Source organism: Nilaparvata lugens, chromosome 1, assembly GCF_014356525.2.
Source record: "Nilaparvata lugens isolate BPH chromosome 1, ASM1435652v1, whole genome shotgun sequence".
NCBI classification, from domain to species: domain Eukaryota; kingdom Metazoa; phylum Arthropoda; class Insecta; order Hemiptera; family Delphacidae; genus Nilaparvata; species Nilaparvata lugens.
The window spans coordinates 73265567-73292841 of record NC_052504.1 but is presented as its reverse complement, the minus strand read 5'-3'; the positions used below and the strand labels follow the sequence as shown (position 1 = coordinate 73292841).

Here is a 27275-nt window from a genome sequence, read left to right as displayed (position 1 = left end):
TTGGGTGTTGGTCTGTGTGTGTATGTGAACACGATAACTCCATTCCTAATTAACCGATTTACTTGAAATTTTAAACTTAAGGTCCTTATACCATGAGGATCCAACAATAAGAAATTCAATAAAATTCTATTCAAAATGGCGGATAATGGCTGAAAAACCATGTTTTTCACAGTTTTCTCGAAAACGGCTCTAACGATTCTCTTCAAATTTATACCCAAGATAGCTATTTATAAGCCCTATCAACTGACATGCGTGTCTCATTCCTGGGAAAATTGCAGGAGCTTTGTAATATTCTTGAGAAGAATGAATTTTGTTAAATTTCTATCAAAATTTTCTCAAAAAAAGACTTGACCGATTTTTTTCAAATTCATACCCAGTTATTCATCAGCTCTATTAACTGGCATGAGTCTCCTCCCTGAGAAACTAACAGGGGGTCCACCCCATCCCTGAGAAATTGACTTTGTAACCTCCTTCTCGTGCATGAGGTAGGTAGGAAGAGCAGTTTATTCAAAAGAACACAATCATAGTCGATATTTTATTTGTAGAACAGCTGTTTTGACAACTTTTAAAAATCCTCGAATTTAATAATACAAACAGGGAAAATGTACTCTGAAATCAATAACAATAGTATAATCGTAGTTTTAATATTATTTAGCCGCCAATCGGCATAATGTTATTCCCCTAAATTTAATTATCCTCGTTTAAGAGTTTAGGCTTGAAGATCAATGAGGAAGGAAAGTTGTGTGAGTATACCACACCAGATTGTTTATGTGAGAGTAGTTCCAATTCAATTCGTTTGCAGAAAACTTCCATAAACAGAAAACAATTATTGTTTATTGAAATTGAACAAAGATCATATTTTACTATTGTCAGAAGCAGGCATATTCTGCTATCAATTACAATCGCATTCTTTATACTCACTATAATCAACAATATAAAGAAAATATGACATTAAAAGCTGATAATAAATTGGTGTCTAAATATATGACCACAACGAATAATGGATGAAGGTTCATGTTGGTACAATTATTATATTATGTATATGAACTCAATATTGTATGAATACAAATGTAATCAATATTATTTTTCAGAAGTAATTTATGATAAGGTAATTGAATAATCAAATCACTTTTTAATAAATTGTGTTGAACATGAATAGTCTAATTATTATATGTACGATTCTCACGGCGCTGCCTGTTCCAATCTTGCCTGTTGTAGTTCTGTCTGAATTGACCTTGATTGCCTCCACGCAAAAAGAAGTTACCTACGAACAAAATATATTATACAAATAACAATATTGATATTCAACAGATTTTATATCAGATTCAACTTCATTTATTTCCCATGAGAGAAAATACATAATATAATCAATAAACTCATCTTGATATTGAACAGAAACATATTCAATTGAAAGATACCTGAGATGGCGAATATAACACTAATATTAGAAAGAGATTTCTTTAACTCATGTAAGATAAGCACTGAGTTTAGGAAGTTGAACCACCTTCTAAAATTTGAATTTTGAAAATGCCTTCATTCACATTTTCTATATCAATAACTTTTGGAATGTTAAGGCGTGTACAGATCCAAGCGCCACGATTATGATTATTAAATCTGTATCATACTGATTCTGTACAATTTTTTTCCAATTATAGAAAATCACCAGTACCGGTATGCTTATAATAATAAATATACAGAGTGCTTACGAACTGCCTACCAATACTCTAGGGCATTGTTCCTGGGTAACAAACATATCTAAGGGCCGGTTTCCGAGCTCGGGATTTAGCCAAGTTCTAGACTTTAACTGGCTTTCAACTCTGGAGTCAGAAAATTGGCTTTCCGAGTCAGAGCGTTAAAGTAGTCGAGGACTTAAATAGACTCTGGAGTTTAGAGATCACGTTTAGAGTTTATAATTAAGTCCAGGACTTCATTATAAAGACTTACTAGTAGTTCTGTGAACAGTAGACCTCACGCAGTATTCTCATCCACAAGTACTTGATTGAAACTATAGACCTTATGGAAATACAGCAATAGACTGGCTTCTCCATCTGTGTAATCACTTGTCAGCTGATTTATGATGAATAATTCTATAGTCTGATTTTTACTCTTATATTGGCGTATGAAGGAGGCTCCTTTTTCCTTTTATATTATCCTTGAAATGCAAAATTTTCAAAAACCTTGTATATACGTCGACGCGCAATTAAAAAGGAACATACCTGTCAAATTTCATGAAAATCTATTACCGCGTTTCGCCGTAAATGCGCAACATATAAACATTTAAACATTAAGAGAAATGCCAAACCGTCGACTTGAATCTTAGACCTCACTTCGCTCGGTCAATAAGTCCAGGACTTGAATTAGTTTCTCACCTCTTTCCGAGTCGAGGATTTATCAAAAATCGTTAAGTCCAGAACTTAAAACAGCGTTTTAAACCCCCGACTGGGGTAGGGTTTAAATTTGAGTTCTAGACTTATTAAGTTATTTAGTTAATAACTGAGCAACACAATTCAGTTATAGTTTTGAAGTAGATGAAAAGCCAAATAGATGTCATGGAATACCTAAATTATTTAGATTAGTCCATCTAAATTCATAATTCATATTTTGCAAGTTTATTTTGGAATAAAACTGTATCAGAATTATATGTAAAAAAAACTAACCTTATTTTACGACTGACATAACCTAAAAATGTTCAAGAAAAATATACAGATTGCCTTGGAATTTATATTCCAATCTGAATGTTATTAATCAATGTCATATTCAACATATTAATAATAATATAACAATAATAATTATTATTCCATTTTTTAAAACAAATACGTTTTCAAACTCAATAGCCTAATGAAAATTTTATTCTATAATCATTGGTTAGGAACAATGATCAATAATAACGTTAAGTGAAATGTTTATTCATTCATCTTTCAAAAGGTTAGGTCTTGCTTTGAATAAGCCTACAAAGAAATCAAAACGTATTTTCACAAAATAATTTGGAGAGCATGCTCATTTGAATTATCCCGCTGCAATCAGCTGTTTTCGTTTTGCTATAATACCAACAAAACAACAGAAAAAATTGTGAATTTCCCTCATGTTTACTGCGTTAAAGTCCTGGACTCAAATAAGTCGAGAACTCAATAGACGCCGGAGTTTAGAAGATAATATCGTGACACAGAAAGTCGACTTAGACCCGAGCGCTTATTTTAGTCTTGGACTCTGCAAGTCCAGAACTTTAGATCCCGAGCTCAGAAACCGGCCCTAAATATCATATTTAAATTGTCCGGAAGTCTTCAGTTACTCACACAGCGGCCATTTTGCTTTTTCACTTATAATTTTTCTACTAAATAATGGTTAAACATACGAAATTGAAACTTCAACACATTGCACAATCATTTATAACAACTAGACAAAGCTACAAAAAAATTATGATAATTTTTCAAATTCATAAAACAAAATGGCGGCCATTAAAAATGTTGTTTCTTAAATAACTCAGAAACCGTTGGTTTTACAAAAACTTTACAAGAATAACTTTTTTAGTAAATTCAATTACCTATTGATTGGTACCTGACATTTTAAGATTGGACCAATATTAACTGAGATATGGCAGCTTTAGTGGTTGGTGACCCAACTTTAGAGGGTTATGTAACGTTATTTTATTCTTTGAAATGACCTAGAATCGCTTACAATTAACACACAATGCAAATAGAGATTGTTGCATCACTGAGGAGACTCTATCAGCATGCCTAGATTTGCACTGCAACAAACTTTCAGTGGTCACCTATCACTAAGGCTGCCATATCTCAGTTAATATTGGTCCAATCTTAAAAACTCTGGTACCAATCGATAGGCAATTGAAATAATATACTAAAACTAAAAAAGTTATTCCTGTAAAGTTTTTGTAGAACCAACGGTTTCTGAGTTATTTAAGAAATACAATTTTAGATGGCCGCCATTTTGTTTTATGAATATGAAAAATGATCATAATTTTTTGTAGCTTTGTCTAGTTGTTATAAATGATTGTTCAAAGTTTCAATTTCATATGTTTAACCATTATTTAGTAAAAAAATAATAAGTTAAAAAGCAAAATGGCCGCTGTGTGAGTAGCTGAAGACTTCAGGACAATTCAAATATGATATTTAGATATGTTTCTTACCCAGGAACAATGCCCTAGAGTATTGGTAGAGAGTTCGTAAACACCCTGTATAATATAATATATTCTATAAAAATATAATAAGGGTACTAGTGATTACGAAAATTAAACGTTCAAATAGCCATATTTAAATACGGTTTCAGTTTTTTTTTCAATAAGAGAGTCCCAAAAGTTTCCATACATAATACAGGATACTCATATAGAGAAGCAAATACTTGTCACATACCTTGCTTGGTTTCGAATATTCTTTCATTGGAATCGACAAAGTTGTAGACCTTGTCAGTGAGCTGCAGGGCAAGCGACTGGAGGCGACTCGGCTCACTCCGGTGCATCACAACCGTTTGCGTCGGGTCATCCAGCGATGCCTGTTCATTGCAATACAAACAATTTTAACCAAATTTAGAAATTATTTATTCACAAATAAATTAAAAAAAAATATTTGTCAAACCTTCGATCCACAAATAAATCTGAAGAATTTCATAGGGAAATAAAGAGTATTGACAAATTTGAAAATACAGTCCTTCGATAACCAAATAACTCTCAAGAATTTCGTAGGGAAATGAAGAGTATTGAGGAATTTGAAAATACGGTCTAGCAAAACTCAATGAGTTATTAACGTTGACGTTATTCTGCAACGCCAGTTGATCCCTACTTTAGTTTTAATCAATGTAAATAGTATTTGTTCAAATTGATTCAAGATTTGGCTGATATCAAATAAAAATGTATCTCTCCAACAATAACTAAACCTATTTGGCTGAAGCGTGACAACTTCAGTGTGCTGTCGATTAATCGATCAATTTACATTCCGTCTGGCTTTTTTAATCCAATAAAATACAATACAATAGGGAACAATAACAAGCTTCTCTTCTCAAACTGGATAAAAAGAAATTGAACAGAAGCATAAGCCAGTTAGAGCCCCTCCTTCAAAATACCGAAAGTTGAATGTCTTTTTTTAGTTAACGAGTAAGTAAAATGGAATTTGCCCAGTAAAGCTCCTCCTCCGAAATATCTAGTTCAAACGAGTTACAGTTTCACAGTTAGTTAAGAAGTAGAATGTAGGTTGTGATGTTAAATTATTTTGCATGTATATTTCAATAAAATTATTATTTTGCATGTATATTTCTATTAGACTAATAGTTATTTTGCTGAGGGTGTTGCCCACATGAGCTCTAGGCTTGTGGGTGAGTAGTGAGGTGGATGATAATGAGAGATGAATGGACGTACAGCTTTAGGTGGGTTCCTAACCACCGGGAAGCGATTTTACAACTCATGAATAATATTCAGAGAAGTTGGCTCAAACAGTCACCCTTAGGCTAGGCGCACACCAGTTAGTCAAGACAAGACATGATTAGACACGTTTAGTCACAATACTTCATATAGCTGCTTGTGACGCAACTCACACTGACTAGTCAATTCATGTCTTCATTAGCAACCATGTGAAGTATTGTGAATAAACGTGTCTGATCATGTCTTGTCTTGACTAACTGATGTGTGCCTAGCCTTATTGTTTTTTTATTCATTTGTTACTAATCTTTTTTACGAATTTTTTAATCATGAATTACATTATCTTGTTATTTTGTATTCTATTACATTATTGTACTTAAATTGAAAATTGGTGTAACAGTTGGAAATCAAATAAATAATGTAATTTGAACTGACCATCAACTCCTCGTTGATGATCATCTTGCTGATGATGGAATGCACGATGGACTTGTCGAGTTCGAACATTTTGGCGAGCGTGTCGATGGAGATGGAGTCGTAGACATGCGAGTAGGTGAACAGGTAGGTGCGCAATGACTCCTCCTTGATCAGGCGCCCCAGCATGCCTCGCACGCGCTCGCTCTCGTAGAACAAATCCCACACCTAACAAATCAATTCAATTGATAAGGCACACTTCAATTGAGTCTGATACAGCCTATAGGAAATCTTTGTAAAGTGCACTCTAGTCTTCTAGTAAAATGGATGGATAGCCTATACACGGTGATTGATATTCTCTTAATCATTGAATGTTAAGTCTATGTGTAGAATATAATAATAAAAGCAATGATTGCTCATTTTTATGATTAATAGTTTTCCTTTTAAAGTTTTTTTAGCTTTCCATGGCTTTGATATGTTTAGAGCCTTTAAACAAATGAATTCTTCTTATTTAGGCGAACGCAAAAAGCAACAGACAGACTGAGAAAAGATCCCTCCTCAGGTGTTCGAATGTTGCAACGCACACACACCTCAAGATATCTTGAGCATCGAAACTCAAACATTTCATGTCCAAACACGATAAAAATGTCCTGATATATTGCAGAAGGTTTAGTATTTTGACCGTGTATGGAAGGTTTGGATATATTTGATTGTATATTGATGATTTTCATCAACATCTGTAGCTTTACTACTAACATTACACACTAATGTTTCATGACGATAGAAATAAAATTCATAAAATAATCGTCCAAACTTCTTAAACTAACATGTTTGTCACAAATTTGCTAGTGTGGACCCAGCTTCATTATCGAGGAGATCCATTACATTGATGAATCAAGTGGAGAAAAGTGTATGATCGCTGACCTTGGCATTCATTTTCTCGTTGATGATGAGGTCGTTGCAGTTGGCCCAGTTGCCATTGCGCATGGCCTTGCTGGCTGCGACCACGTGTTCGCGCATGCTCTCTGGTGGCCCCACCAGTGACTGGCGTTCGCTACTGCGCAGCTGCTGGTAGAACGTTTTCGAAATCATTCGTCTGCGAGCATCGAACTCGTGCGCTGCCAACAAACAAATTAATAATATGCATAAACGACACATATTTCAATAGAAAATTTCTATAATATTTATCTACTTCAAAATAATAATTCATGTTGACACTTGATAGTGGCATGATTGTCCGAGACTAGTCGTGACTAAAAGAAACCTAAAATTAAAGGGTAATGTTAGTTTTTATTTAAATAAAATCTCAAGTAGCCATACTGAAATAAATCAAGAATTAACGAAAATAGACCGTTATAAGTATATAAAGGAATTAAATACCTTTAAATAACTAGTGCATAAAAATTACTTCAACATTGAATACTTGAACTGAAAATTACACAAATATCAAGAACGAATAAGAAGTAGATCCATTACACTATTATTGGGGATGTTCACTTTTTTGGTGCGGGCTGCTCGTATTTTAAAAATTAAAACAAACACTTTTTAACAAACCCTTTTTGCCCTATTACAATAGGTAAGGAAAGTATTGCTTTCCCAAAAAATTAAGGTACCCTAATTTCAAGTTTTCTATACGTTTCAAGTCCCCTGAGTCCAAAACATGGTTTTTGAGTATTGTCTGTGCGTGTGTGTGTGGTGTGTGTGTGTGTGTGTGTGTTGTGTGTGTGTGTGTGTTGTGTGTGTGTGTGTGTTGTGTGTGTGTGTTGTGTGTGTGTGTGTGTGTGTGTGTGTGTGTGTGTGTGTGTGTGTGTATGTCTGTGAACACAATATCTCCATTCCTAATTAACCGATTGACTTGAAATTTTAAACTTAAGTCCTTATACGACGAGGATCCGACACAAGAAATTCATAAAATTCAATTCAAGATGGCGGATAATTTCTAAAAAAAACATGTTTTTCACGTTTTTCTCGAAAACGGCTCCAACGATTTTCTTCAAATTTATACCATGAATAGCTATTTATTAGCTCTATCAACTGACATAAGTCTCATTTCTGGGAAAATTGCAGGAGCTCCGTAATATTCTTTAGAAAAATGGCAGATAATTACTAAAAAACCATGTTTTTCACGATTTTCTCAAAAATGACTCGACCGATTTTTTTTCAAATTCATACCCTGTATGAATGCTGTATTTATCAGCTCTATCAACTGGCATGAGTCTTTTTCCTGGTAAACTAATGGGGGGTCCACCCCATCCTTGAGAAATGGACTTTGTAACCTCCTTCTTGTGCATGAGGTAGGTAGGTAGGTAGAGCAGTTTATAAAAAGAACACATAGTCGAGATATTTCGTCTGTAGAACAGCTGTTTTGACGACTTTTAAAAAAATCATCGAATTTCACAATTTACACAAAGGAAAAAGTACTCCGAAAACAATTATATATACACATATACAGTAGTCTAATCGTAGTTGCAAATACGTTGCCGCCAATCGTCACTATGTTATTCCCCTAAATTATTCTCGTTTATTTAACGTAATTAAACATTCTCTATCCAAGCGTAAAAGATTATACTGTTTCTTCGTCGATTATAAAGCTGCGTTCGATTCAGTAGAGAGACAAGCACTCTTTTATAGACTGGCTGAGATAGGAGTTTCAAATAAATTTGTTAATTTATAAGAGCACTATACGGCCGAATGCAAAATCATCAATATGGTGCAAGGAGGGGCGTCAAACTGAAGACATAAGTATTGAAAGCGGATTAAGGCAGGGCTGTCTGATGTCTCCACTTTTGTTCTCCGCATTTATTTATGATATTTGCGATATTTTGGGAGGGGGAATTAAGGTAGGAGATATGAAATTGAACGCTCTTCTTTATGCAGATGATCTTGTAATCATTTCCGATAATGTTACTGAAATGCAGAGAATGATCGATAGACTACATACTTATTGTAATCGCTGGAATCTTGTTATTAATAATTATGGAGAAATCAAAGATGATGGTTTTTAGAAATGGAGGAAAGCTATGTAAAAGGGAGAAGTGGAAGTATGGGGGTGAACCTGTAAAATTGTGAAGGAGTATAAGTATTTAGGTTTAGTTTTTACATCAACTCTGTCATTAACGGCTCATTTCAGGTAAAAATTGAGTACAGCAAAATTTGGAATTCAGAGTTTGTGGAATAAACTGATAGCAATGACGATGTGACTGTCTCAACAAAATGGCAAGTTTTCATGCATTAGTAGATCAACGGTTACTTATGCAGCACAGGTGTGGGGTTATCAGGAAAGAAACGATCTAGAAATATTCCACAGATTTTTTATTAAGCGTCTTTACTGGTTACCTAGAAATACTCCGAATTATATATTGTATTTGGAGACTGATGTAAAGAAATGTATCTCCAAACTTTAAGAATGAACAGAGATTATGTTTTGAAAACAATAGCGTTATCAGATAACAGGTTTCCCAAAAAATTACCATTACGATGGCTCAAAATAGTTTGGATGGTGTGAGGAGTGGAGAAGGCTGTTCGGATTGAATGATATTAATTGGGTGGACCCAGTGACTCAGTCTGATGATGGAAATTGAAAAGCTCGGATGTAATTAATAAGATTGAAGAAAAGTGGATAAAGATTTATGGATATAGCTGAAAATGCACATTATCGCTCAATCTATGCTGAGCTCAGACTGGAAAATAATCAAATGAATAAAAGCTACATGAATGATAAGAATAAGAGACGTTCATGAGTAATATATTCAAAGCAGAGGCTCCTTATTGCCATTAAATTTCAGACCGGGTAGAGAGGGGGCTAATATAATATGTTCTTTGTGCAATAGTGGGGAAAGGGAAGATATTTATCATTTTATAGGCCGCTGTAAGGTATTGGGAGAGCAAAGGAAAAATTGGTTACAGCACAAAGTACTAGGAGACGAAGTAGTGCGGAGATATCTTAACGGGGAGGACTGGGTGCGGTTGGAGGGGTATTTAAGATCAGCGGGAACATATAGAAATTTCCTTATTAATGGATTCAATTTTTGAACTGTGAAATAGTTAGTATTCTTAACCTAGGCTTCTCTGTAATATATTGTTTTTGTTATTGTTGTTTACCTGAATCTTATATTGTTTTTTAAATGAGAATAAACTTTGTTTTTTCAATTATAGTTCAATAATAGTTCGTCTATGTTGAGGAAGGCCTATAACTATCCTTGTATAGAGTACCGGAATCAATGACTGAAATTTATCAAACGTTTTATCTTGATTAGTTAAGGAAAACTATTATCTTTATCTACCAACTCTGGCTTACGGCTTCGGCCATGCCTAATGAATTTTTGTCAACCATAGAATGAATAATACTGCATGTTACTTCATTGGATAAAATGTAAAGTGTTTATTATTCGATGTAATTGTGTATTGAGAACAATAGAATTCTTTTTCTATTCTATTCTATTCTCGTTTAAGAATGAGGCTCAAAGTTCAATAAGCAAGGAAAGTTGTGTGAGTGTACCAAACCAGATTTTTTGAACTTTATTTTATTTCTCATGTTTCGACTTATTATATCTATCAATTTCAAGCGAGTGAGTGAAATAAAAACCAAGTGCGTTAAAAAAGGGTAGGCCTACTTTGATTTTCCAATCTGTAAATATTATCGGGAATAATAAATGGTTGGTGACATTTGAGGATGTGCGTTCTCACAAATTTCGGCTATTGAAACTTAGTTTGTGAAAACTGCAATAACCAAGCCTTCAATTATTATTCAATATCCAAGATTCCTGTGAACTGTCAAATGTTCACGTGTTTTGATTGTTTCAGTTCCAATTAGAAGACATACATACGTTTGAAAAATCTCTATTGCCGTCGCAATATAAAACTTCTTTCATTATTTTTATTTTTCCAAATTATTCATTGAATAATTGATAAAACTTGTGTTTTGATGTATTTGTTGACTCACCAGCCATATAGGGTATTTCTATGAGCATAGCAGACACCAGGTAGACGCACTCGAGAAGCTCCAGGTTGATGTGCATGTGGAATGGCATCTGCCTCTGCTTCTCAACCTTCTCCTGTTCTTTACTACGTTCATGCTGACGCTGCAAATATACAAAACAAAATTATTATAACAGTTGAAATACATTAGGAAATCTAAGTTAAATAAACATCAAACTAGAATCTTGTGTTACAAAATGCATTGGAATTCGATTTGGAATAAATTCATTCAATTGTTAGAGAATAATTATATTATAATATACAGGGTGTTTACGAACTCTCTACCAATATTCTAGGGCATTGTTCCTGGGTAAAAAACATATCTAAATATCATATTTGAATTGTCCTGAAGTCTTCAGTTACTCACACAGCGGCCATTTTGTTTTTTCACTTATTATTTTTTCTAAATAATGGTTAAACATACGAAATTGAAACTTTGCACAATCATTTTTAACAACTAGACAAAGCTGCAAAAAATTATGATAATTTTTCAAATCCATAAAACAAAATGGCGGCTATTTAAAATTTTGTTTTCAAATGACTCAAAAGCCGTTGGTTCTACAGAAAATTACAAGAATAACTTTTTTTAGTAAATTCAATTACCTATCGATTGGTACATGATTTTTTTAAGATTGCACCAATATTCAAGTGATAGGTGGCCACTGAAAGTTTGTTGTAGTGCAAACCAAGGCATGCTAATAGAATCGCCTCAATGATGCAACAATCTCTATCTGCATTGCATGTTAATAGTAAGCGATTTTAGGTCATTTCAAACAATAAAATAACGTTACATAACTCTCCAAAGGTGAGTCACCAACCACTAAAGCTGCCATATCTCAGTTAATATTGGTCCAATCTTAAAATGTCAGGTACCAATCAATATGTAATTGAATTTACTAAAAAAAGTTATTCTTGTAAAGTTTTTGTAAATCCATCCGTTTCTGAGTTATTTGAGAAACAAAATTTTAAATGGCCGCCATTTTGTTCTATGAATTTGAAAAATTATCATAATTTTTTGTAGCTTTGTCTAGTTGTTATAAATGATTGTGCAATGTGTTGAAGTTTCAATTTCGTATGTTTAACCATTATTTAGTAGAAAAATGATAAGTGAAAAAGCAAAATGGCCGCTATGTGAGTAACTGAAGACTTCCGGGCAATTTAAATATGATATTTAGATATGTTTTTTACCCAGGAACAATGCCCTAGAGTTCGTAAACACCCTGCACAGTTCTCTATTATTTTTGTAGCTAATCAAGGTTCCCAAAGATAGTTGCTCATATCCTGTGATCTGAATCACCTGATTGAGAAGAGATACGAGAAATCTAGTTTTGATAGGTAGTTTTCTGAATTTGGAAACATTTTAAATGGTTGATTGGCAGGAGCTAGATAATTGAGTCTACATCAACATACAAGTATTCATGACAAAAAAGGACATCTTCGATGTATAATGAAAATTATCAAAATAAGAAGGTGAAGCACAATCGCCGGTGAAGATTTTTTATAAACTAGAAGTAGTTCACCTGGTAACACGTCACCAGTGTTTTTATTCAAGTTATTTATTTCCGTTTTCAGATATTTTAAATCCTTGATTTAGTAAGTACAGCAAGAAGGTGGATATGAAGAATATGCTGCATCTATTTGTCTACACCTTGAAAGTAATTGGAGTAAGATGTTAAGGGAATATTGATCAGAAACCAATTTTTCGCAAATAACACGGAACAATTGATAAAATACCTGTGGAAGCAGTCCTTGCGCCAGAAGTTCCTTTACTTTTCCAGTCATCATCAGATCAACGAGGCAGTTGTGAGCATCCTTGATGTTGGCATGGCGGAAAGCGCACAATCCCAAGTGAGCCATCGTTCTGTTGTACAGAATCTACAAAACACCAAAACATTATAATGATTACATTCAATTATTTTTATAATTGTAGGTTTGCAGCATAATAGAAATTGATAAATTTACAAAAAAGTAAATATCACAAATTGTTTAAACAGAAGCCTTGGAGAAAAGATAACATAAGCTCTTTTATGTGCAAACAAAATTGCACATGTGAAATTCTAACCTTATCTTTGACTTTGTCACCTATAAATTTGGAAGAAAAATAGCTCAAGGACTACCTTATTATTTTATCTTCTATAATGTTGTTGCATTAGTGTCATTTGCATGAATAATCAACCCAAAAAGCTACGGTGGTACAGTAATAGCAAACACGAAAACATAGAGTGAAGTAAACAATAGAATACAATGGAATAAAGTTTAGATGGGTTAGTACCTTCTTTGAGTTATCACTCAATTTAAACAAAAAAATCCAAATGGAAAAGATTGAGCATGAAAATCTCTACAATATTAATGTTCAGTAACATTTCCACCTAAAATTTCAAATAAGCTCGAAATTCGAGAAAATGTTATTATTTCAATTGCAAACTGTTGGCAACTGTTGATTCTATTAAATCATTCACTATGAAGAGATAGTAGACCTCGTGTGTCTCCAGCGTTATAGTCCTGTCACCAGCTGGCTTAGATCTTTGCATAGTAGACTTGAGATGCGCGGGAACACTAGCGTCAGGTGATAAATTTTCATAACGGCAAGGAAAGTTGTGTGAGTGCGCCACACAGATTTTTTTCACTTAATAATGACTACAAATGAGTGTTACCAATTTAAATCAATCAATCATTTAACATAACACAACTTCCAGAAAAGTACCACAGGCTTAGGCTCGCCGCAAAGGAGACCCACGCTAATCCACGAAAAGCAACCCACGCCGTGGGATGTTGTAAACCATTGCTAGGCTTTTCCAGACATCTATGTAATACATACAATGAATAATCCACTTGTCAGATGATTGATTATGAATAATTCTTAAGCAATGGTTTACAAAACATTTCACGGCGTGGGTTGCTTTTCGTGGATTAGCGTGGGTCTACTTTGCGGTGGGCCTTAAGCCCAAAACGGTTCAAAATCTCATCTAAAATCTCGTCAGTCCAAATGTAGCTAGGTCATGTGTTACTTTCATATTTTTGAAATACACAATATAATTATTTTACAATGCAATAAAAACAAAAAAATATTTTTTAATTTGGAAAATACTTTTAAAATGAATTAGATCAATTACAGACTATTAAAAAGTGTAAGTGTAGTGTGGTGGGCTGACCTGGGTTGGTGGATCAGAGTGCTGGATGGCCTCCTGGAGATGCGACATGAGGATGAGGTCCCTGGCCTGGAACCAGTTGTCGTGCAGCGCGTGGTGGTAGACATGCGACAAGATGGCGCGCGTACGCAGGCGGTCGGTCGTGTCCTTGTCGTAGATGAACTTGCACAGCTTGTCCATTATCTGCACACTCGTCACCTCCGTCGCCGGGATTTCGCCCTATAAAACACAGCACATTATATTTAAATGAAAAATGTATAATGGAGGGCAGATGGATAGAATCAATACATATCAAGTGAACTTCATTAGAACTAGAATGTTGAAATAAAAACATATAATTTGTTGGAGGAAAGATTATTCTCATATTCATTCATTTCAAATAGGGTACTTGAAAGTACTCGTACCCTTTATTTTCTGTTTTCTTTTAGACAAGACTAGTTTTCGCCAATCACGATATTATCAAGAGCTTCTTCACATTACTTGATAATGGCGAGATAGGCCTTTCAAGTGTTTTTCTACTCATGATAATGACGTGATTGGCCGAGAAAAGTTGTGTATAAAAGAATACAAAAAAGGAGGGGTACTAGTAATTTCAATTTGATTATTATGAAATTTATTACACTATATACTCCCCCCGGCGAACCACAAATGAATCTTGTGAGCTGGATGGGTTTTTCTCGCGTGATCTCATGGTAATGATTGTTTATTTTGTGTGATGTGTACTGTATTTCACATAGACTTGTAAACGGTTTTTTTTCTAAGAGAATAACATTTGATTTGTTATGCTGACTAATACACTGATTCAGACAATATACATCAATTAGGTTCACAAAATATGAATTGAAATAATATTATTGATGAATAAGAAGATGAAATGCAATTGAAATTGAATTGACAATAATTAATAGATAATAAATTATTATCTAATTCAACTACCCTCACCAAATAAAAGCCTCATAAATTAATATTATAATTTATATGAGACATATGCGCGGTTCGTAGGACACTTATTGAATATTATGGATCATTAAACCTATAGATTCAATAGATCATTCTATTTTAAAAGTGTCCTAGAAACCAGACCTGATATTAAATTGAATAGAATCTTGAGTTTTAACTGAATGATAATTTTACGGAATGCGAATTAATAGTGATCATAATTGCAATAATTAGCCTACCTTCTTCTGCTTCAGAACATTGGGATCAAACTTGTAGTAGAGATGCTCTATTTTCCTCAGATAGATACGACATAGATCGTTGGACACTTTCTGTCGCTCCAGAAACTCTTGCACCTTGTCTATGATGGTCGCCACACGCTTCTCATCTGTCAATCTGCAAATAAGTCAAGCAATTGAAATACAAAATTATGTAAGTTTATTTATTATAATAAATCATTTTAATTTTATGATTTGATGCAGGATCAAGTATGAATCGTAGCCAATATAAAGAAAATATAATTAATTGGACGATTTTGAAAATAAACTCTACTTTCTGTAGAGAAAGTGAATTATAGGGATCGGAGTATCTGTATGCCTACTTGAAGAATAGCAAGAAAAACTCGAAAATTAATATGAATCTTTGTGTTCGCAAGAAACTTAGAGCCATTCATTTCATGATGAAATGGATATTTCTCAAAACAGGGTAATAATCTAATACCCACATATCTAATCTTAATCTAATAATCTAATACCCACAGGGTATCTCCCTGTGGGAAGCTCAGAAGCAGACTCTTTTGCAAATGTTCCAAACAATAGAATATAGAATTGACACAATTTCCTTAAAGTGCATTCTAGTTAGAAATTGTTGTTGATATCCATGATGGATAATAATGCTGGATGGAAGATAACTCATAATTTTCAACACTTCCATCTAAATTTTGATCATTCGCCAATGACGATTTAATATTTTGAATAGGACTCTGTTCTGTCTCTCTTTTACCTGATCTCTTGAATTATCACCTGTAGTGACAAATTTTATTATTCATAATTATAGGCTACAAGACATATTACAAGTCAGTTATATTATTCTATCTTCCATAGAACTAAAAAAACATGTTGAAATAGTATGTTAGAATAGTAGAAATTTGTAAATAATAGTATAGTAGAAATTTGTATGTCTAGAGTGAAAAGTAAAACTTTTTCTAAGTCTTAGTAAAGTCTTACTAATCTACTAGTCTACTAGTCTAAGTAAGTCTTACTAAGTCTTAGTAATGCCTTTCAACAAGGGACGTCTCTCCCTGTGGTAAAAAGTTTGAAGCCCGAGGCGATGCCGAGGGCAACAACAACAATCAAGAGATTAAGTATTTTTCGCTCGTGATGTACACAACATTTTTCCTCCATCTATATTTTTTATAGAAACTGCAAATCAAATAATTTTAATAACTTGGTGACAATGTTTTCTAACAACATAATCTAAATACTAAAACCTAAAAACCGGTCGTCTGATTGGTACTGCCGATTGAGCTATCTATCGGCAAACGTTGTAATAATTATCAGCTGACCGGCTATCAAAAATGGCTTACTCCAGTTCGCGCGTTTCAGATTTGAATTGCAGATGACAAATATTTGTTGGCTGGTATTTTGAATAGAATAAAATATGTATAAATTTTTATAGTCTACTAATATTAAGTATGTAATATCATACAAACATATTATATTTCATGAGTTGATAAAATTTCTGGTTGTGACTTTGAATTGACTCAATGACATCTTCAGTTGACTCAATGCTTCCTCATCTGAGCTTAGACCTTCTAACATAATTATTTCAAATGCAAGTTATTAAAATAGAGATGCTTCCCATGTTATTTAAATGGAGTAACTTTTACGCTCTAGGGAGTTTCCTCTTTTTTCGTCCCGAGAGCGAAAAAGTGACACTTTAGTATTATGTTCCAGGGAGTAAAGTAAGCATTTTAGACAGTAGGTGGAGGAAAAAACATTTTTATTTTCAAAAAAAGAAGGAAAAACAAATACTAAACAAGAGAATGAGAAGCAAAGTATTGATAAGAAATTAGCCTGAGAAAACCCAAGAAAAAGAAAATAATGAAACATGTAGACTTGAAAAGGACCTGAGGAAAAGAGAAAGGGAAGAGCAAATATCAATACAACATTATTAAACTTGTGAGAGTGCAGAGGAAGAGTGTAGACCTACTCACACCTGTGCCGAGTTGTTTGAGACCAAGTGGAGACATACCTTTGAACGTATTCGTTGCTGTGCGGATCGCACTCCTTGAGCAATTTGATGAACTCCTCGTCGAGTCGCTCGACCACAGTGAGGATGCATCCTCGGATGCGGTAGGGCGGCTTCTCCAGGTTCTCGTTCTCGTCGGTCACCAGCTCACCGATCATGATTTCCGGCGTCGCCATCAGCAGATCCAACGTTTCTGATATTCTTTCCAGCAATCTACCAAAACAATACAATAGACGCATAGAATCATTCGAATAAGTGAGTGAGTGAGTGATACAACTGAATATTTAATTTGTTTATACGCATAGAATCAATCGAAAAGTGAGCGGTATAATTAGATTTCTTGTATGATGATCGAAAAAGGACAGTTTCTTGATTGTAAAGGATGGATAGCCTAAATAGTTTAATCCGATGCTATAGAGATGGCCCAAAAAACGGGAAAATGTGTATTCTACTTTTTATTTATTGAAGAGGATGAATGTTTCATTACACTATTTCATGAAAGAACTTTGATCAACGTTTTTTGATTGTGTAATGGGTCATCTTTTATAAAATATTTGATGCTCTAATACGGGTTCATAGGGAAATTTAATTTTTGAAAGAGGTTGGTCCAAAATCTTTAATATTGTTAATTTGATAATGTGACTCAAAATATAGTTTACTGACTTGGAACTTGGTGACTTGAAATTGAAAAATAATCATATTTGCTTGCTTGGAATTAGTGTAAGGGTGTGTGATCACATTGAATGTGTATGTGCAAGTGTAAGCTTGGTTATGCATGACCAAGCGTGCAGATGAGATACAAAATCTAGAAACAGCAAACGGAATACCCACAATGAACGCTTGGACTTGCTGGAATGCAAGTCACAACGTGTTTCAATCGCACTTTTCAAATTTTGTTTTTCGGCTCATGCATGATTCGACGTATACTTGCACATAATAAGAATTCAATGTGATCACACCCTTATTTTGCTTTATATTGTTGTCACTTTTTTGAAACTTTTGAAAAAAGTTTGAAATCTTTGAACTTTTTAACAGTTTTGTTGGAAACTAGTTGTTCCAAAATCTCAAGTGGTTGAAAATTATATATTTTTTCAAACTTTTGCGGCTCTTTGCGACATAAATGAATGCAAACTAAACTTAATGGAGTTTGAAAAGAGTGACTCACTTGGCCCAGTACTCGGGCTTCATGGCGTCGGACACCTTGGGGTTGTAGTCGAAGATGGACGAGATGATGGCCAGCTTGATCTTGATCTCAACGGCGACTCCGAGATTGTGCTGGTCGGCGATGGTCTGCAGCTCATGCAGCAGGTCGATCTGCTCGCGGCGGTCTGTGCGCTTCTTGCCGCGAGCGGCCACGATCTCGTTCAGCTTCTTCACCACCAGGCTGATGTCCACCTCCGCGTCCTTCGGGAACATTTTCGGCTTTTCCTGTACGACAAAAAGTGACAGGTAATATTGAGCACATCAATTTATTTTATGGTAGGTGTCAATGGTGACTGAAATGGCCTTGTAGGTATTCCTGAACTAATGTTTTTTCTCCTCTTCATCTCTGCTAGTATTTAATACTTCTTAAATTTATTTTTAGACTCCCACCAGCAAGCAAGATGTAATTTTGCTGGTGGTAATTTACTTTCACTTTCATCAAATAGTTAACATTAATTTTCATCCCACTATATCATGCATATTGGGTAAAATTGGAAGCAAATTTTATTTTGATTTATCCAATAGTTAAAAAATATGGATAAACTTACGGATGGAAGAGCAACACCTCCTCTGACAGCCACCCAAGGGCCCTCATCGTCATCGTCCTCTTCCTCATCTCGTCTCGCCTTCTTCCTCTCTTTCTCTTTGCGCTCCTTCTTACGTTCCTTCTTTTCATCGTCGTCCTTGTCGGCATTTCTGCAATTTGAACAATTAAGTTATTATACTTGAATGAGAGAAACGAAGATATTAATTGCGACAAGAGAAAGAACACTGAATGACATTGAGGTTAGGGCATCTGAAATTTAGATCTTGATTCTAGGTGCTGGGTTGTAGAATATCGTTTCCAGTATTCCAAGTATCGGCCCGAATTATGTTACATCGAATTTAAACCGAAAGTGACTATTTCCGACCTTATAATGTGTAGAGCAATACACTCAATCTAGTGAAAAGTATCTCACTGTGGAACAAATGAATAAATTCTTAGAAACATCTAGATATTCTAAAAAAAACCTCGAAAGTTATACATCTGACTACAATTCAGTGGCGAAGATGAAGGGGAATCTTAGAGTCTGAGACTCCCCAGAATTAATTATGATTGATGTGAATATTATTTTTTCAAACTTTTGCGGCTCTTTGCGACATAAATGAATGCAAACTAAACTTAATGGAGTTTGAAAAGAGTGACTCACTTGGCCCAGTACTCGGGCTTCATGGCGTCGGACACCTTGGGGTTGTAGTCGAAGATGGACGAGATGATTGCCAGCTTGATCTTGATCTCAACGGCGACTCCGAGATTGTGCTGGTCGGCGATGGTCTGCAGCTCATGCAGCAGGTCGATCTGCTCGCGGCGGTCTGTGCGCTTCTTGCCGCGAGCGGCCACGATCTCGTTCAGCTTCTTCACCACCAGGCTGATGTCCACCTCCGCGTCCTTCGGGAACATTTTCGGCTTTTCCTGTACGACAAAAAGTGACAGGTAATATTGAGCACATCAATTTATTTGAATGGTAGGTGTCAATGGTGACTGAAATGGCCTTGTAGGTATTCCTGAACTAATGTTTTTTATCCTCTTCATCTCTGCTAGTATTTAATACTTCTTAAATTTATTTTTAGACTCCCACCAGCAAGCAAGATGTAATTTTGCTGGTGGTAATTCTCACTTTCATTAAATAGTTAACATTAATTTTTATCCCACTATATCATGCATATTGGGTAAAAATGGAAGCAAATTTGATTTTATTTTGATTTATCCAATAGTTAAAAAATATGGATAAACTTACGGATGGAAGAGCAACACCTCCCCTGACAGCCACCCAAGGGCCCTCATCGTCATCGTCCTCTTCCTCATCTCGTCTCGCCTTCTTCCTCTCTTTCTCTTTGCGCTCCTTCTTACGTTCCTTCTTTTCATCGTCGTCCTTGTCGGCATTTCTGCAATTTTAACAATTAAGTTATTATACTTGAATGAGAGAAACGAAGATATTAATTGCGACAAGAGGAACAAATAAATAAATTCTTAGAAACATCTAGATATTCTAAAAAAACCTCGAAAGTTATACATCTGACTACAATTCAGTGGCGAAGATGAAGGGGAATCTTAGAGTCTGAGACTCCCCAGAATTAATTATGATTGATGTGAATATTATTTTTCATTAGCACGCATATATTTCTTCGCAAATTTGGATAAGAGCTGGCCAGACCGCTTTCCAAAGTGTTCTGTGGCTCTCTGTCTGGCCGACAGCCGACTGGCTATCTATTTATTCGCATGGTGAGTCTCCTATTTCATGAGACTCTCAACTCATTCATAATGGGCGTGGCGTATTGTTGGTTGCTATGACAACGTGACGTAGCACCAAAGCTATGTAGTAGGACTTGGAGTCTAGGCTCCAAGCATAGACTCCAGCTGTGTTCATAGTTCGTGTTCCGTCCGTATCGATGTCTAGATCTCGATGTATCGAACGGTCGACATCGAAGCAATTGCCTTCCTACATCGATGCTTTTCAAAATTTGAAGATTCCAAATTCAAATAAATCAGTAGGTTTGTGGCTCGTGTAACACTTGGCTTGTTCTTAACCTACAACTCGGTTTTGCAGTTTGCTTTGATTCACTCTACAGTAATGAAACCAAATCCTTTTTCAATTTTCGAATTTTGGAATTGTATCTTCAATTTGTTGAACTTTTAGCATAATTGTTTATTTCTTAATAATGGATGAGTGTAATGATCTGGTGAAGTATTTGCTTCAAATTCCGTTTTCTTTTTTGTCTTTTGAATAAAAATGTGCTTTGAAAGACAAGCGGTAAGCTTCAGGCTAAGCACAAACCAGTAGGTCAAGAAAAGACAAGACATGTTTAGTCACAATACTTCACATAGTTGCTTATGAAGACATGTCTTATTGCAATGACTAATCGGTGTGTATGTTGCTTCATAAGCAACTATGTGAAGTATTGTGACTAATCGTGACTAGTCTTGTCTTGAATAAATGGTGTGTGCCCACCCTTAGAGTTCCTAGACTCCCCTTTTAGTTATAGGTAGCTTCGCCACTGCTACAATTAGCACTTACTGTAGCTCGTTTATCATTGTATTCTCACTATAATGATTATAATAATAAGCATAACTTCAAGAGACATAAGTTTGGTTGAAGATAGCTTTACTTCAATAGAATAACAATCACCTATCAATCTCCAAAAAGAGCGTTGCTAAAAAAAATTGGGTTCAAATTATAAGACTATTAGAAGAATTTGATTATTTAAACCTCTAACCATAGAATATCAGATACCGGCAGATTCTCTATAGATAAATTATCGATAGAGCTCTATGCTCTAACTCTGAAATAAGACTTCAATACTGATATGATGTAAGAGTTGTATAACTAGCTGTAGAAATGTTGTAGAGAGAGCTCAAAGATTGGGTATTAATGTAATCGGTATCTAAAATTATATTTTCATTCATACATTGATCCAACAATGTACGATTTTCCAGAATGTATTATTCATACATTAATCCAACAATGTAAGATTTTCCAGAATGTGTTAATAGTTTCAAAAACTTAACATTCTAATGAAATATAGAAAAGCAGTAAAAAGGGACAGGGACAAACCTCGATTTCAAGAAGCGATCTCTTATGCTCATTCCGGGAATGTCATCATCGCTGTCAGAGCTGCTATCATCAGAATCATCATCCCAGTCCATTGAAGAATCACTGCCGTCATCATCATCTGCAATAAAAAAATAAAATTTCCAGTTGAAAAAATACTGTACAAGGCACAACAAATTAATGTGGATCGATGACATTATGGTTTCTATATGGTTATGACTGAGTCAGGAATGCGCCCTTGAAAGGAAAATAGTTCACTTTGGTCCGTCCATCACGAATTGAGACCTGGTTGACAATTTTAAAAATGATAAAATAAAATTCACGACTTGTTCAGACCTGGAATTTGGAGACATTGTACATTTTCATGTAAGCAATAGAAATTACATAACTGCGCATGCGTTGGTAGTGTATAATTATTTTCATTTCTACAAATTATCAGTCAGGGTTCAGGTTGTGAAAGGCGGGCTACAGAGGGCAAACCAGTTAAATGTTTTAAAACAAATTTAAACCAAGAGAATACATATTACCATAAATTTTCAAGATAAATTGCATTTTTACAACGCCGCAATGGTAGCTCAATTTGACAAACAATTATTAGTCCCAAAGATTTTTGAGAGAAATTTAGTTTGAAATGGCAACTTTTTCATTGATTTTGAATAGTGTTCAAAACAGTAACACAGTCATCATGATCCCTCTTCACCGTCAAAATATGACTCAGTAGTAGCAATCGAGTCAAAGGCGTAAAAAGTTACTTTATAAGTATTTCATCACAAAATGGGACGTAGCACAAGGAAAAAATAGCCCACTATATCACTACGATTGATTCGAATAAGTGCCAGCAAGAATGAACAGATCACCAATTAAACCAATTTTTAACATTAAAACTTTTACTAAAGTAACGTCAAATAGTCTGAAAAATGATCGAGTAACTCACTCTTGGGCTGTTCTTCATCTTCATCGGCAACATCGGGATTCTCTCTGAACTTGGCGATATCCTCTTCAAAGTCCTTATTGTATTTCCTCAATTTTTGTCTGAGAGAGCTGAGCGACTTGGAGTTGTTTTTTGACATATTTTTCCTGTGGAAATAATGAAGGACCCATTGAAACTTATACCAACTATTAGCTACAGAATTATGCAAGATTAAAGTTTTACTACTTGCAGAGCGATAGTGATTGTGATAGTTATTGGAAGAAAACAAATTTGTTTTGTCCTTATAGAAAGAATACATTATAGCATAATATCAAACATTTTCACTTATAAAACATATTTAGGGAAGCTTATAATTAATCTGATTCATAACATTATCTATCTATTTTTTTTTCTTCTTTCAATTGAAATTCATCTCAATGAATATATTGAGGAATGTTTATTGTTTTATAGAAAATTTGAATGTGAACAGCTCACCTGCCCTCCCTGTCCTCCCACACTTCTGAGATGAAGTCTTCAAGTTCAACCAGACAACGAAGGTAGAATCTTGGAGTAACGCCATTTTCTTCCTTATTTATAACTGGGATGGCTTTTGTGTAGGCCCTCATTAGATCTTCAAAACCTGGTGACAGAAAAAAGCCAAATAGTAGTAGAATATTGATTGTTATATTATGAATCATAATCTCTTGCAGTTGCTGAATTATATAAACATGAATTATAGAACAGCTACAATAGAAATAATACTAATCATCATTACTATAGTAAGCGATTCACATATAAAATAAAAAATAAAGTATTGCATGATCGTATGCAACTGGAATTACAATTAATGGTCGGTTATTGAGTTTTACCCGTTTTTACCATAGTAACCGATTATTTTACCAAGACTTAACAAGAAAATAATACATTTTTTCATTTTAAATATTAAAAGTATTCAATTTTCATCATATTTGTAGTTTTTCCTACCGCCAAAGAAAAAATAAACGGACGGGTTCAGTTTTTCAAACGTCAATTAGATTGGCCTTAGATTTGAAACTCAAATTGAAGCCCAAGATTGTAGATTTTAAAGTAACCTTGCTATTGCAAATCGTCTACACTCTTCAAATCAACCGTCTTAGAACATACGAGAAAAATGTATTGAGATCAGTACTGTCAAAAACTTGAGAATAAGCATTCATTATATATTCCAAGTTTGTTTTATATTTTTGTTCCAATCGTTGATTTTTTTCAATCGAATGAGCCGTTGAACTGCGTTTTGGCGCAAACTGCATGTGAAATTAATCAAGACTGCCTTAAGTTTCTCAAAACCCTTTTGATATAATTTGAAGATACTTACTTGATAGCATGCTGCTCATATCTTTGATTTTCTTGAAGTTTCTGATTTGCTTGATTGTGTTCATAAGATCTTCATATCTCTTTTCCTTCGCCGAACGAACAACGCGCTTGGTGTCTTCTTCTTCATCGCTGAACTGAATGCAACAAAATAAATAATTGAGTGAATTGAATGATGCATTGATTCTGACTACTATACTCAATTACAAGTTAAAATTCTCTACTGAGTCTAGCAATAGAATCGTCGAAAAACATAAAATCAAAAAAAAAAAAATAATGTTATAATCAGCTTAACTTTATCAGACTACAATATTTTGGTGGTGAATCATATTTCCAAATAGTTCACAAACAATTTGGCAATGGCGGATACTTGGAAAATGATAATGTTTTTTGCCTAATCTAATAACTGTCAAGTAGCATATAGCAAACCAATTTTAAACGGATGCTGACTTTATAGTTGTAGCCTATAGTGTTTACTATAAAGATAATTTGGAACCTTTAAAAGTAGCACAGAAAGCTGTTTTGAGAGTAGCACTGAAGAGAGACAGTAGATCAAACAATACATCCGAGTTACAATTTTACAAAAAGAAGTAAAATTTTAGGAAAAAATCGATTTCTATGATTTTAGTTTTTGATCTGCAATATCTTCCGATTGTTACCATTTAAATGTATAATTCAAGATTACTCTGAGCGTAATTTTGTGCTCTACAGGTAGAGCGCTTTATCTCATATGGATTTCTAGGTAAACCTGACAACAATGATCCTTGTGTTTTAGAAAACACCCAAGTTTCAGCTTCAATCATTATCAGCAACTCTATTGTCATCACATCCAGATTTCGCACCATGATATAAGTTCATGTAGGTTTAGATCATGGTCTATGAGAATCACCCGATGCTCTTAATTTAGTGGAGAGGCGCTTAAGGACACCTCAAGATTCAAAATTTCAAACATTCATAACTTTTGACACAATTATCAGATCTCATTGTACCACAGCTCTCTCTTCTCGGCACGTCAAGGCGGTTCAAAATCATGCATCATAAGAGTGAAATTCGATTGAAAAATGGACAATTTATTCTATCATAGAACTTCCTAGACAGTTAATATAGGGTAGAAGTATCTTCGATTTCTTGATTTTTCTATCATATTCTCCCATTTACAGCAACTAAAAGAGGAGAAAAAAATTAAATTCAATTCTAAAATTCAAGATTAAGTCCTTTTTCATAATAATGGGTTACCGAGATACATATAGCTCTGAATTATTGGTCATTTCTTTGTGTATTGAAATACTGGCTAACTACACTCGGGATGAATTTTATATTTTTCGATGGAATTCTACTTGTGATTTTGAACCGTCTTGACCAGCAAAGAAGAATGAACAGTGGTACATTGAGATCGAATCATTGTGTCAAAAGTTATGAGTGTTTGAAATTTTGATCCTTGAGGTGTTCTTATGCGCGCCTCTCCACTAAATTAAGAGCATCTAACGGGTGATTCTCATAGAACATGATCTAATGAACTTATATCATGGAGCAAATTCTTAATGTGATGGCAATGGAGGATTCATTGTTCAGAATATCATGAATCTAAAAAAAGGCGAAAACGAATTTTTGTGTCAGGATTTGGCGGAAATAACTGAAAACTGGAAAATGAACTGAAAATAAGAGGTTTTTGGGCCAACGTGTATCTAGCACAAGGAAATTTTGCATGAAATAATTGGTTCTGGACTTCTTTTATGTATCCAAAAAAGTATTGAAAAATCATAACTACAATATAAAACGCAAGCACACCCCCCTTTTCAAGACTATATTGACTGGACTTATAGTCCAGTCTAATTGTTCGTTTTTCAGGAAACAGCCCCGAAAGTATTTTTCTCGGTTCTATATGTATTTTGGGGCGCTGAATTTAAATCTGAAATTTGCTGACACCGCAAAGGGTGGTTTCACCCCCAACATTTTGGACTTTATGATGGGTCAAACAATTTTAGATTCGAATTCAGTGCCTCAAAATACATTTTATAGAACTGAGAAAAATGTTTTCGGGAATAATTTTTGAAAAGTGACTTTTCAACTCTGGACTACTGATGAATTACGTAAGTGACCAGTTTACATATTCAAAAGTTACGTATCGAGTGAAATCCTGGATCCGCGCCTGCCGAGATTATGGATTCGGAAGACAAAAGTTTAATAACTGAGCTGGATATATTTGATAACTTACGGTGAAGACCTGTGCTGGTGCGCGGGGCGTTGGCTCCTCTTCCGAAGAGGTTTCGGATTCAGAATCCGACCCGGTAGCAAAAAATCTACTCATATTGTATCCTGAAAAATAGAAAAAACGCCTATCGATAAATGAATACCGATTGATTGAGGACATTTGGGCTTTCCTCTATAAAACAACAAAAACTAAATTTATAGAGGAATAGACAATGGACTTGCTTTACAATAAAAATGCAATGTAAAAATTGAAAAATAATATAAAGCAACCAATGTATGGCTTAGAACATGGTTAAAAATCAAAATCTATGAATATTGAAAATGCAAATTCAAAAACAGTAACAGCAGCGGTCTCTCTGTAATTCAATGTATTAAAATTTTAATAAATATGTATAAATTAGAAATAATACGATAAGTTGGTGAAGAGGATATTAAGAGGTATATTATACCCTATTTATAACTCAACTTGAAATATTAGGAATAGAATAGAATTTTAAATTAAAGCAAAAGGTTTTGCACTTAAAATATGGAAATTTAGGTTATGAACGTCAAAATGGAAGACATAAATAATCAATGATTTTTCAAATTTATGAATATAATAGTATAGTACTTACGTACCTATAAGATTTTGTAAGAGATATTATACAGGAATAATGAGAAAAATTGTTAAAAATAGGAATAAACCACTCAAAATACTTGCAACGCGTGCGTGCCCGCTTGCTGTGCTTTGCACCTAACCTGAACAAGAAAAATAAAAAACAGCCACCATCATCAGTTTATCTATTTATGAGAATGTACAATTTTTATCAGAAAAACGTTGGTAAAAAAATACATTATTATGGTATTGAAGTAATTCAACTGAACTATTCCTATTATTCAACTTTATCATATATTTTCTTGGCATATGCCAACACAAAATTGAA

At 34.3% G+C, this 27275-nt stretch overlaps 1 protein-coding gene across 1 annotated transcript; it reads right to left on the bottom strand.

The window, feature by feature from the left end:
• Positions 1-1046: 1046 nt before the first annotated feature.
• On the bottom strand, positions 1047-27104 carry LOC111054092 (eukaryotic translation initiation factor 3 subunit C). Its single transcript, XM_039439308.1, has 18 exons — positions 26971-27104; positions 26357-26457; positions 24146-24278; positions 23287-23431; positions 22812-22958; positions 22205-22217; positions 21885-22039; positions 20070-20217; positions 19482-19744; positions 17092-17301; positions 15081-15234; positions 13906-14121; positions 12488-12628; positions 10719-10857; positions 6701-6894; positions 5801-6004; positions 4368-4506; positions 1047-1264 (listed from the first exon to the last, which is right to left on the bottom strand). Exons 2-18 carry the CDS (start codon positions 26447-26449, stop codon positions 1161-1163), a joined length of 2598 nt encoding a protein of 865 aa, XP_039295242.1. The 5' UTR covers positions 26450-26457; positions 26971-27104; the 3' UTR covers positions 1047-1160.
• Between the last annotated feature and the right edge of the window lie 171 nt (positions 27105-27275).

Excerpts from the sequence above, each read along its gene's own strand:
- LOC111054092 (XM_039439308.1), bottom strand. The coding sequence starts at position 26,449 with ATGAGTAGATTTTTTGCTACCGGGTCGGATTCTGAATCCGAAACCTCT. Across the intron at positions 22,959-23,286 it reads TGGGAGGACAGGGAGGGCAG|GAAAAATATGTCAAAAAACA; the intron begins GTGAGCTGTTCA and ends TTATTTCCACAG. Across the intron at positions 12,629-13,905 it reads ACTCTGATCCACCAACCCAG|ATTCTGTACAACAGAACGAT; the intron begins GTCAGCCCACCA and ends GGTGTTTTGTAG.